A 13,174-nucleotide genomic window follows, 5' to 3' on the forward strand; every position below is an offset into this window, starting at 1 on the left:
AGAACCATAACTATGAAACCACACCTATTGAGTAAGAGTCTTTAATAAAATGAAAAAAATCAAGTCAAGATAAAACAATGCATGGGTTTTTCCTACCCCAGGAGTAAAGATCAGCCTAAACTGGAAAGACAGTTCATTATTTAAAATGCTGAAATGAAACTGTTCTTAGCTTATAAATTTCTCACTGATAACAATACAATGTACTTTTATATAAATGTATCACCATTAGGTTCAACAAGAAGCTACAAACAGACAAGCCTTTTAAGGTTTAATCTCAAAGTATAATTCAAAAGTGAACTTTCAAAATAAACAACCTGGAAACATAAGACAAATGTTGATACTGTTGAAAAACTATTCAAATTGGCAAATGGACATTTTTGTTTAACCACAAAAATTAAGTCACCTAAATATAAAGTATGGGTTGACACTGTCTGTATTCTGATTTAATTATAATTATATCAAACATTTCTGGATGGGGTAGAATCTAAGGACATGGTAATAATTTTCATTTCTTTGTATGCATGTTTATACTCCATGTAAATAGGAAAATATAATTATTCATAATGTCTCCCCTTTAGATAAAATATATCATAAAACACTGTTTCATGTCTATTTTACAAATGTTACATTCAAGAAGTCATTAAATCAACCCAGTATAATATTACACCCAACTCAAAAAGACTATTTCTCCTTGAACAGAGACATATATCTTTCAATAAGTAATTCTTTGCCAAACAACCAACAAATTTTGAACCTAAGACTACTTTTATCTAAATATAGAAATATTTTTTCTACTTTAAAGGCTTTGTGTGAATTATTTAAACATTTGTCAATGAAGATTGCTAAAGGACTAGAGAGAAAATTCCTCATGCCTACTGGGCTAATATTTACTTCAGATTATTAATACACAGGACAATAACATAAAAGCATAAACCATAAGTGGAAAGATTACCTGATATTCATTGGGCCAAAAGGTGCTCACTGCTAGCTCAGCCCGAAGCCAGTCTCTACCCGTGACTCCAGTCACATTCCAAATTGGATTGGCAAGAGGCCCTTTATTCACCCTAACTAATATGTTCAAAGTGCCAGGATTCAGCCCTTTTTGGCTATATAATAGGTAACTGAAATCAATACAGTGAGTGTCATTCTCCTTCATTGTAGGCAGCTGAAGTCTGGCTTTTTCTCCAGTGTCATGATCTGAAGAATCCACTATCATATAGGAACCTGAAATGACATAACATACAATAAAGCTAAGTACATAGATATATTACCAAAAGGGAATATATATATAAATAGAAAAGAGTAATAAAAAATAAAATCAATCCAGAGAATTAATTTAATCCAAAAAGACTATGTCTGCCAGAATAGAGCCAAACAAACTATCAAGTAAATAGACAAACTGAATTACTATTCAATAGACACTGTTCAAGTACATAACATGTCTTAATTCACTGAATCTCCACAACAACCTATTATAATTATTATTTCACAAATTAAGAAATAGAAACAGTCATCACTTAAAGTTATCAAACTCAAGATTGTACTTGATAAAAAAAAATTCTAATTTAACTAAACAGAGGTCATTGCATATCAAACAAAAAGAGCGGAGGGCATCTTTCCTTTCTCCTATCCATAATATCATTGCAGAATAATGAACTATAGGTGCAAACCCAGAAATCATTTGTGACTTCTATTCCAAAAATCATCATTTGCAGAAGCAATGTAACCTTTTGCAATGTCCTAACCACTCTGAACTTTAGTTCAGGGAATAAAGATGGTATGCAGTCAAAGTGTGAACATGCAAGTTAAGAGTGTCAAACCTCCAGAGATAAAACTCTTAATGGCAGAATAACCTACTTGGAGTCTCACTAAGCTGTCAACTGATCGCCACTGCCACCAACCCCCATGATCTTCTAGAACTACAAGGAACTGATTTGAAAATCACTAATCTGCTCTACCACTTTTGATTTGTAATTGTTCACTGGCTATCAAGGTATGAGATTCAGGACAGACCTTGCTTCCAACTCAAAAGCACTTCATACTCTACCCTTATAGTCTTTGCACTACAACAAATGACACAGAGTACTACCTACAAAATGGTACTTGAGTATTAGCTGCTGTTAGTCTTTCTCATGCCATGAATTGACAGATCAAAAAAGATACATATAAAAAAATACACAATTATCATGCTTCAGATAGAACACAAACTTTATTGTAGCTTATTCTATAACATGTCATTCTAACTAAAATATATTGGTAGAGTGTTACATCTGAACCTCTTTCCCAGATCAATTTTTTAAATTAATCAAATCTTTGTGTCTCCTTAAACACAGTAAATTTTACCCACAACTATGAATCAAACTAGTTCCATTAACCCTCAGTGAACAGGTTCAAATCATAACAGATAAGAAGCCAAAATTTCGAAACTGTCAAATCCCATCCAGTGGTATTCTACAGTTCAAAATTTTTGTGAAGATTTCTTATGATAACTCCATCAGTAACTAAGAACTAATGATACGATTTCACTTCATTTTTTTCCCAGTTCTCATCATCTTTGTAACCAGGGATTCTTACTTTATCTACCTGACTCTTACCAGATAGCACACTAATAAATAAATTGGCCATAAGTTGTTTGTGTGGTTTTTTTTTTTTTTTTGAGAATTTGTGTCTTATTTATTTTTTGAACAGGACATCCTGGATCTCAACTTAATTTAAACAAACAGGATGTTTCTATTCTTGGTTATTATATTCACATTTTTAAGTTCATAGTAATATGTTGTGATAGCATTCAAATTTATTATAGTTATAGCAAAGCAGACCACACTGCTTGCAACTAGAACTAGATCTGAGGGCTTGAATAAGTTATTTAGTGTTATTGGATCTAAGCTTCTCAAATTTGTGACTTACTTCACTACAACAACAGTTTTTCTCTTTAATTACATAGAATGGCTACAGTGGGTTTAAATCCTTTTACAAGTCTTAATCAATTATGGCGTCAGATTTTCAATTTTAAAACAGTAATTTCTAAGTGATTTACAGGCTTTCAAATAGTTATATTCTTCCTTTATAAAATAACTTTTGGTATAAAATATGCTTAGTCTCACATTTTAATTATGTGGTATGATATTTACCAGTAAGACCATTTAGCAATTTTCAGCTAGTTGCACTTTTAAGCTACAGTAATTTTCTTATTAAAGAAATGAGATGAACAAAGTATAATAATTTGTAGGAATTAACAATTTGGTCATTAGAAAAACAAAAGTCACCAAATAAGAGCTTGTCCAAGCTATTTCAGCATTTTAAAGAAATTCCATGCACGTTCAGTAAAAATTTTAAGATGTGCTCATATTTCATTTCTATAGAGTAGTTCTGCTAAATGGGTTTCTTTCCTGAGATGCAGGGATGGTGAGAGGATTCCCTGGAGACAGAGTGGGGTGCAGAACAGGCAGATCGACCAAGCACACTGCTGAGGGGAGCAGTGAGTGGGTCAGGAGAGGTCTGACATGTGATATGGGTCACCACCCTGGCTGGGGATCGAACTCATGAAGTGGTTGTGGCTAGCTTCATAGTGCTATGCTTTAAACCTCTGCACCACCAAGGAGGGCCCCAGAAATGAGTTTCTTTCTAAACAGTCTGATTATTGCTGCCAAGAAAGGATTACACAAGTACAAAAAATGATCATTTGACTCCTTCTCGAATTTAGTACATATAACGACAATTTATGTAGCAAGCACAGGGAGGTAGCTGCCCCTCCCATCACCCCAACATAGAAGCACCATGCTATGCTTTTCAACCTCTAAAAATTACTTCTATACTCTCCCTGGGTAACTAGTTGCCAACCCTGAACTTCCTTTAACATGTACTTCTCTCATTCTTTGTATGTGAAACTTTTGTTCTGCTATAAACTTCGAATTCTTCGAATTTCTAACAGAGTTCAGTTCTACTTAGCTAAGATGTCTTAAATCTTAAAAATGAAGCACTGATGTCACCCACATGTAATATACAACTATATTTTACCACTGCTAATGTGACCTTATAACAATTCTTTAGTCTCTTGAACAATAGAGTTCTCAAATATATCACATAAGCTAAAGGAGAAAAATGTGTATGCTAAAACTAAATAATTATAAAGTGTAACGTTCCTGGAGAGACTTTTGGCAATAAACATAAAGAAAAGCTCAGCTCTGGTGATTCAAATCTAGAGCTGATACACTGGAAAATCTTGGATCTTATCATTGTATTGTTTAAAACAGAGAAAAACAAAAGTATTTTAAATATCCAGTAACAAGCAAGGTGTAAATTAAGGCAAATGACTGATGAGTAACTATGCAGTCAATAAGTATTCTAATGTTCAAACTATTTAATATACAAAATTAGCAATGTTACATAAAATACAACTCACTTATTAAAAATATGCTAAATAAATATATATGAAAATTTGCATTCACACATATACTCATAAAAATGTACATATGACTCAAAAAAGAATATTTAGCATCAGGATGGAACTGTAATTATTGTCTGTTGTCTTATTTTTGCTGATATATACTCACTGAATTTCCTAAGATTGCATTGTATGGCATGCCTTATTTTTTTTTAATGCAGAATATATGAATTATATGCTATATAAAGAAAAGAATGAAATGATGATCAATACTGAGGAAATAAACACAGGTAACAGCTTTTAAAAATAAATTTTATTTGCACCTTACAGACTATCAACATCTTGATATTCCAAAAAATAAATCACAATACAGAAACAGAAACATCTTATTTCAGTTCATTAAGGAAAGAAATAGAGGGAAGCAACAACTTAGAATAAACAATTTTACTTAAAAGAACAGCCAAAAGAAACAAGTCCCATATTCATAAAAACCACAATCCAACATCTAGATGAATAAAATCTTATGTATGTTACACATTAATGAAAAATTTATCTTTAAGCTACCATTCCAGTAATAATGTAATAACACTGGAAATAGGATTAACTGCAAAGAAAATAATGAATAATAAATTAGTTTCCATACTTCACTCTAAAACTTATTTATTTATGTATATCTTTTAGTACATTAACATTTTCTGTCAAATCCAGTGACTAAGCCTTATATACTAACCCAGGACATTTTTACTTCTCTACTTAGTGCTCTAATATCTTGTCCCAAAGCATTTTTGCCACATTGGCTTCTCATTACTTCTCCCCACAAACCATTTTCTCCAGAGTAATAGAACCCTCACAAGTTTCTTCCCACAACATCCCAATTTGCTTCTTCAGAATGGATGTACCTAACTTGTAAGGAAGCCTCCCCTTATCTCAGTCAATTGTTACCCATTGTTCCTCCTCAGCCCCAGTCCAAAGACCTTTTTCTGTCTTGAAAGCCTTTAAGAGAACTTAATGAATGCATGTCTGATTCTGATTCTGGCCCTTAAGCATTCTTACCTTTTGTACAAATGTTTAAAAATTGATATAGGGTTAGTTATCTCCTCCAGACAAGTAATAATACTCTTTAAAATGAAACACCTGATTCATAATACAAACAGAAGAGAGCTCACAAAGGAAATCAGTGAAAATGTAAAATAATTATTAACTATAACAGTGAAGGATTTTTTTAAAGTTGTAAAGAGAATTGTTTCAAATAATTGTAATGCAAAGAATGGGAAAATGAGGAAAAGAGTGTGGTTTTAGCCCATTGGATAATGAAGTTGCTGGGTAGTCCAGGTCAGAGTCAATCCAGAGCTGGGCAAGTAGGAAACACCCTCCTGAAGCACAGAGATGTGAGGCCAGGGTGTGCTGTGCATGCTGGGAGGACAAGTGGTCACTGGTCAGGGCCTGGCCACAAGCTCACTTAAGGGCTGAATATACTGGGACATTACTGGGCAATGGCCAGCTACACAGTACATCAAGAAGAAACTAAGATAGAAGCACAACTTAAAAGGCCTTTAACCTCCCCATTTTAATAAAATGTCCCTTCAGCACCCCCTATTGACAAAGCCAGTTACAAAAGGAGAATTGCTGAATGGGTCCAGCTCTACTTCACAGAGCAGGTAGTGAAGTTTGTTTTTGTTTTTGTTATTTACACTACTATCTTTGCTTTATTTTAATTTGGGGGAAGAATTGTGCTTTTTTATGAATGTCTTTATACCAACCAGTTGGATAATCAAAATAAAGAGTACAAACTTTTAGAAGCATACAACCTTCCTGAGATTGAACCAAGAAAGAAAAGAAGCCTGAGCAGGCCAATTACAGGCAAGGGATTTGAAACTGAATCAGGTCTCTCAAAAAAACAAAGCTCAGAGCCCTCCCTGGTGGCACAGCAAGTTAAAGCAAAGCACTAAGAAGCTAACGCCTTTTCACCATGACTTCAATCCCCCCACATGATCCACTCACTGCTCCCCTCATCAATGTACTCATCAGTTGGCCTGTTCTGCTCCCAGTCTGTCTCTGGTGAATCCTGTCACCACCCTTGCACCTCTGGCTTGTACCCCAGTTCTGTATGCATAAATAAATAATTTTTTTTTAAAAAAGTTCAGACTTAGATGGTTTCATGAGTAAGTTTTATCAATGGTTCAAAGGGAAACTAATACCTATCCTCCTCAAAGTCTTCTAGAAATTTGATGAAAAATGCTTCCAACAATGTTAATCTGATAACAGCAGAAAAGAACATCACAAATTAGAACACTATAGGCCAATATCATCGATGAACAGACATGCAAAAATCCTCACATATTCTTAGCAAACTGAGTTCAATAATACATTGAAAGGATCATACATCATGACCAAGTGACATTTTTTCTGGAGATGAAAGGTGATTCAGCATTCACAAATCAATTACTATTATTCACCCCATTAACAAAAGGAGAGAGAAAAATCATATGTTGATGTCAATAGATGTAGAGATAACATTTGACAAGACTCATTATCCATACACAATACAAACTCTCAAATGAATAGGAGAAGGAAGAACATAATGCAACATAATAAAGGCTGAATACAACAAACTCACAGGAATATCACACAATGGTGAGAACTTGAAAGCTTTTCCTCTTAGATCACATACAAAACAAGAATGTTGACTTTTACCACTGTTATGGGAAGACCTGGCAAAGGAAATTCGGCAAGAGAAATAAGAAGAAACCAAGTTGGAAAAAAAGTAAAACTATCACTATTTGCAAATGACATGAAGTTTAAATTATGAGCTATGTGGCAATGTACTACAATAGGCACAGCGTCAAGGCCCTTGTATATAGAAGAAGCTCAATACATATTTATGACTTTGTTAGTTTAATGACTAAATGAATGAGGAAACAAAGAGTTTAATTCAAAAGCAGCAACACATTACAGATGAGGAAAAACCAGTTCTACTGGTATGTGAGCTAAATGATCAGAAAACATAAAACAACCACAAAAAACTGGCACTGGTTAATGCTACTTCCAGAATATGGATTATTTGATGAAAGTGTAATGTCTGAAAGTAAAATCTTAACATTTTTGTCAGGCCCACTGCTGTGTATATTGAGGAAACTGTGGTAAAACCCAAGTTTTATGTTGTAATCTTAAAAGTCTTTGAGGACATCAAAGAGTTTCAGAATATGTGTAATTCATCAATATTGACCAAAGTAAAGAATCATTGAAAGCATTTATTAACTCACTTAAGATTAACAATAATAAAACTATTACATTAACCCAAATCACATATTTTGAGATTTATTTACTGATACTTATAGAAGTTGGGGTACAGGCCAGAAGTGTGGGGGTGAGAAGATTCACCAGAGATGGAGTAAGGAGTAGAATTCAGAAAGGATGACTGCAATACACTGCTAAGGGGAGCAGCAGGCAGGTCAGGAGAGGCCTGTTACACCATGTAGGTCACCTCCCAATCAGGGATCTAATGCTTGCTGCAGTGGCTGCAATAGCTTCATAATGCTGTGCTTTAACACACTGCACCATCAGGGAGGGCCCCTGGCTATGACGTTTTATTAAAATCACTATATTTTCCATAACAAATAGTACAAAAGGAACACTGTCTTCATTTATTGCAAATCTTATTAGTGCCTGACTTAATAAAATAACTAGAACTTGATGGAATACTACACAGCTACTAACAAAGATGAAAGTATACCTTTAATGACAATATAGATAGAATTTGGAGGAATTATACTGAGTGGCATAAGTCAAAAAGGAAAAGCCAATTGAAAGATGGTTTCACTCTTCACATAAGTAACCAAAGAAAGCAAAATGACAAAAATAATTCTGTGATAAAGGGACAGAGTGAGGGAGAAAGGAGGGAACAGAAGAGTTCTGTGATGTTATAGAAACACAGGAGCTTTGGTGGTGGGTAAACAATTCTGCACACATGTCAAGGTGTGAAGACAGACTCCCAAAATTACATGATCATGTAAATAAATGATAAATTAGTAAAATTTGTTAAGAATTTTAAAAGGAACTAGTTTTGAAAGAAAATTTTCATTTTTACTTCAATTGGTCTGTTGCCTGAGGGAAATTCTACCATAACCTCATGGGGAAATGGGAGTAAACAGGCAGGGAAAAAGTTGTAGTATTGTCATATCAATAGTTCCAACATCATGATTCCTCTGTGGTCCCTGGATCACATGTGAAGGAATACTATATTTGATAGGCATAATTCCATTCATCTACTACTTTAATGAGAATATTATCAGTAATTTTATTTATATTGCATCTACTTCATTCAGTCTTTACTTATTCTATGAAACAGTGTCTCCACTGATATACAAAATGGTGAATAAATATTGAATCAGGCAGAATTTTGTACAGCAATATAAACATAAAAGATGTATTGGTTAAGTTTCCTTAGAAAAATAGAGCCTGTGTGTGTGAGAGAGAGGGGAGGGGGAATGAAGGAGGAGGAGAAGGAGGAGGGGGAGGGGGAGAGGAGGGAGAGTGAAGGGGAGAGGGAGAGGGACTTGGTCTAAGGAAATAGCCAGGGTGACTATGGAAACTACAGTCAAGACCCAGGAGAATCAATAGTGTAGCCTGAGTCTGACTCCAAAAGCTATGTATTATTCCACCCTAACATGTAAAGCATTTTTGTGTGTTCTAAAGTCCATCTGAATAGCTACCAAAGTGCCAACACACAGCAAATCAGTTGCTCGTTGACAATCAGTGATTTTCCTAATAGAAGCAAAGAACATGTCAGAAACTGCCTGCGTATAAAAACTGAAGACAGTGGACAGTAATGTAGTTTCATGCCCTGTCAACTTGAGAAGTGATCGTGAGCATATCTATGTAGAAAGAATAATGACAAGAGAAATCATTATTTGGGTCCCAGATCATCTAGGATGATTTGTTTTTTTACTGCTTTTTTCTTAGTCTGATTACAGAGTAAAATAATAATATACCAAGTTACTACAACTAAAAACCTAGGAATCAGTTTGGTTTTTCCCTATCTTTCCTCTAGTGAAGAAATTCTAATTCTCTCTAGCAATTCCTGGTGTCTGTCCCTTTTCCAGATGATATCCTCACTCATCTCTGTTTCTTTTGATAATGACTATTTTTGTCATTCTCCTATCATCTCTCAAGAGAACAGTTAGATAGGTTTTATAACTACCACACTAGCATCCCACCAGTAATTTTCTTCAAGCAGTAAGATTAATTTTATCAAAACACACCATTAATCTTTCCACATGCCTACATTACAATAAGAATAAAATACAAACACTTTAGCCTACTAGCATCAACAGCTTAGCATAATCTGGCTTCTGCTTTCCTCTCTTATATTTTCCCAAACCCTTGTTTCTATTAATATATCTCTGAAATAGTGAACAACTTCTATCCATTGAAATTCTAAGAATTTTCCTGACTCAGTGTCCTTACACTGGTTTTTCTTTTGTTTGGGATGATCTCTTCACAGCTGCCATGAATTAGTGAATGACTCCTTGGTCTGTTAATTAAAGTTGTTCCTCCTAAGATTCTTTCTTAACATGTCATTCTTTATTTTTTCCATGAGAGTATTTATTAACCAATAATTTCCATTTTAATTATTCATATGATTGAAAACCTCAATAAAAAGTTCAGTCCTAACCTATCCCATTCATTCAAATATCTAGAACAAAGTCTACAGAATAAATAGGGAGCAGAATATTTTTGTAAGAAAATCTGACAACAGTCTGTGTCTCCTGCACCTGTCCACTGCACTTCTATGATGCTCTCTTACGTACACCACATACATCTATCCATCTTCCTAAACCTGTGCAAAGTTCACAAGATAAGAATCCTCATTTTCCTCTTAACATTTGACAGAGGGTTTTATACCTGTAAACTCCTGGTGAACTCAACTGACAGCAAGCAAAGGTGAAGATTGTTAAAAATAACAATACTGTTTTCAAGACTATAACAAAAAATGATTTTAAAAATCATAGAGTTTGTAATGACTTTAAAAAATGTTCTCATTTACCAAGAGAATCCATTATTTTGAAAAGGTTGATGAAGGCCGCTCACTTTTCTGCATGCCCTATTATTAATTCTCCAAACTTTATACTCTATATTTCGTACGATAATACTTCTCCCTCAAATAAAGTTCACCCCCTACATCATATAGTTTGTTTCTAAATGAAAGAATGAGATGTAAACAATAAAATGTCCTACTAGAGAAAGGAAATTTGTTCCACAAATTCCAATCCAAAAAAAAAAAAAAGCCAAAATCCTAAACTATTATATTGATTATATTCACAGGATCCTATTTCTAACAACTGTATTCTCCCTACAATGTCCTTTCCATTGCCTTGACAAAATATAAAGTCGCTTCACTCACATTCTACAGAAATAAAATTTCTCCTAATCCCTGAACAAGTACTTTGTATTATTCAAGGTAGCCAACTTCCATTTGAAAATAGAAAAACAGCTGCATATTCGAAAGCGTTAATGAGTAGATCTTAAAAGTTCCAATCACAAAAGAAAACTGCTATAAGTACATATGGTGCATGTGGTGATGTGTGCTTGCTGGACTTACAGTGATTGTTTCACAATGTATCAAATGTCAGGTCATTCAGTTGTAGACTGAAATGAATATAACATATTATGTCACCTGTATCTTAATGTTAAAAACAGTAAAATGACTTCATTTCAGATAACAGCGGATAGAATTTTTAGACAACACATCAGAATTAAAATAATTTTAGGGAAATTTTAACTATATTTCTTTGTAGGAGATCAGTTTGTGCAGGGAGTTTAGCTGCTACATGTTAAGATTGGAACTGGACACAAATTACGCTATAATTTTGCCTCATTTTTTTTTTTTAAAGATTTATTTATTTGTGCACACAGAACTGGGGTACAGGCCAGAGGCTCAGGGGCGGTGAGAGGTTTCACCAGAGACAGAGTGGGGAGCAGAACAGGCAGATCAACAAAGTACACTGCTGAAGGGAGCAGCGGGCGGGTCAGGAGAGGTCTGCCACGCCATGTGGTCACCTCCGGGGCAGGCCGGGATCGAACTCATGCAGAAGTGGCTTTAGCTTCTCAATGCAGTGCTTTAACCCGCTGCGCCACCAGAGAGGGCCATAATTTTGCCTCATTTTTTTCCCCACATCTTAGAAAGCAAATACATGAATCTATGTGGCCCTTAAAAATTCCTGCTTTTTGGCCCTCCCTGGTGGCACAGTGGGTTAAAGCACAACACTAAGAAGCTAAAAGCCACTTCAGCATGAGTTTGATCCTGGACCTGAAGGTGACCCACATGGTGCAGCAGACCTCTCCTGACCCTCCCACTGTTCCCCTCAGCAGTGTACTTTGTCAGTCGGCCTGCTCTGCTCCCACTCTGTCTCTGGTGAATCCTCCCACTGCCCTTGCACCTCTGGCCTGTACCCCAGCTCTGTATGAATAAGTAAATAAATCTTTTTTAAAAAATCCTGCTTTTCTCATGCAAATTCTCAGGATTTCAGTTTTCCCATTTCCTATCTGTTCAACTGTCTAACTAGCAAGTATTTTAAACTTTCTCTTTCTTAATTTCCTCCCATTGAAATGACTATATCCTGTGGCCTGCTATGACAACTAATACACACACACACATAAATCATATATAGATGATTTCATCCAATCATGTTGGCCTAAAACCTACTAATTAAGTATTTACTTAATAGTCCTATTCCTTTGGACATATTTATTACTTTATTCAATGACAGAGAGAATATCAAGCTGGGAAATGCATTAAAATGACATTTTCAAGGACAAGAAAATGAGATAAAATATTAAAAAGGAGACGTGAAATTTTCTAATTCAGTGAGTCTTAAACCTTTCTTAGCTTTCATCACTCCATCTCTTTCATCCAATATGTCAACCTCTCTTTACAGCCCTTCCCTTCCTATTCCTTGCTAATGCTCATTTGTAAAAAATGATGTAAATATAAAATATTCTCCCTAGAAACACATACTCAACTTTACCAGTGGTTGCTAAGGATTTGTATATCTATGTTTAAGATCCCATTCAAAAATTTCAAAAAATTTCCTAAAATCTTGTAACTCTCCCATAGTTGTCTAATTTTCGCAACTATTACAATATCTATTACTAAAGTGTTCTGAGATGCAACTATTAAAATAAAGAGCAACTTGCATAGGAAAAAAAAAGCAAATTGGAGAAGAATCAGAATTGTGTTACCCTAAAAATCAAGAGAGACTTTGGTTTGAGCCAATATCATAGTCATTATTTGTCTTTATAAAAAAAGAATCACTTTTCAGAAGCACAATGAAATGTAAGATAAGGTTGTATGTCCTGTTCTCTGCATAAACTGCCTAAGAACTAAATAACATATTAATTCCAGCCATTGTGTGACATACTGTAACTCTGTCACTCATGGAATATATAGTCAGCAGAGAATGACCTATATTTCTCTACAAATGGATATTCCCAATATTAAAACTTCTACTCAGTAGTCACAATATGTCTTAAGGTACCAAAAATCTACCTTACTACACATAAAAGAGATTTTATTTTGCCTCAAAATTAATAACAAGAAACAAGAACACTTGAATAAGCAAAGGCAAATAGTGATCAATTAAAGAACTTAGGTTGAACACAATGTCTCAACTAAATCTCGAGTTCAGGGGAAATCAGGCCACAGGAGCAGTTCAACTTGCAAATAACTACCTTTCTTTATTAGCCTGTAAGGAACACGGAAGCTCTTATAGTAGAAGACAATGCATAAGA

The 13,174-nt window shown here is 34.6% G+C and overlaps 1 protein-coding gene across 9 annotated transcripts in view; it reads right to left on the minus strand.

The window, feature by feature from the left end:
• The window catches only part of PTPRK (protein tyrosine phosphatase, receptor type, K), a 494,475-nt gene that overhangs the window by 296,914 nt on the left and 184,387 nt on the right, over positions 1 to 13,174 (minus strand). For all 9 annotated transcript variants that reach the window (XM_004673838.2, XM_012722555.1, XM_012722542.1 and 6 more), the window contains exon 3: positions 953 to 1,224. In XM_004673838.2, the coding sequence (XP_004673895.1) occupies positions 953 to 1,224 (272 nt within the window). The remainder of the gene's footprint in view (positions 1 to 952; positions 1,225 to 13,174) is intronic.

This window comes from Condylura cristata, unplaced genomic scaffold (genome assembly GCF_000260355.1).
Source record: "Condylura cristata isolate star-nosed mole 26May11 unplaced genomic scaffold, ConCri1.0 scaffold00001, whole genome shotgun sequence".
Lineage (NCBI taxonomy): Eukaryota > Metazoa > Chordata > Mammalia > Eulipotyphla > Talpidae > Condylura > Condylura cristata.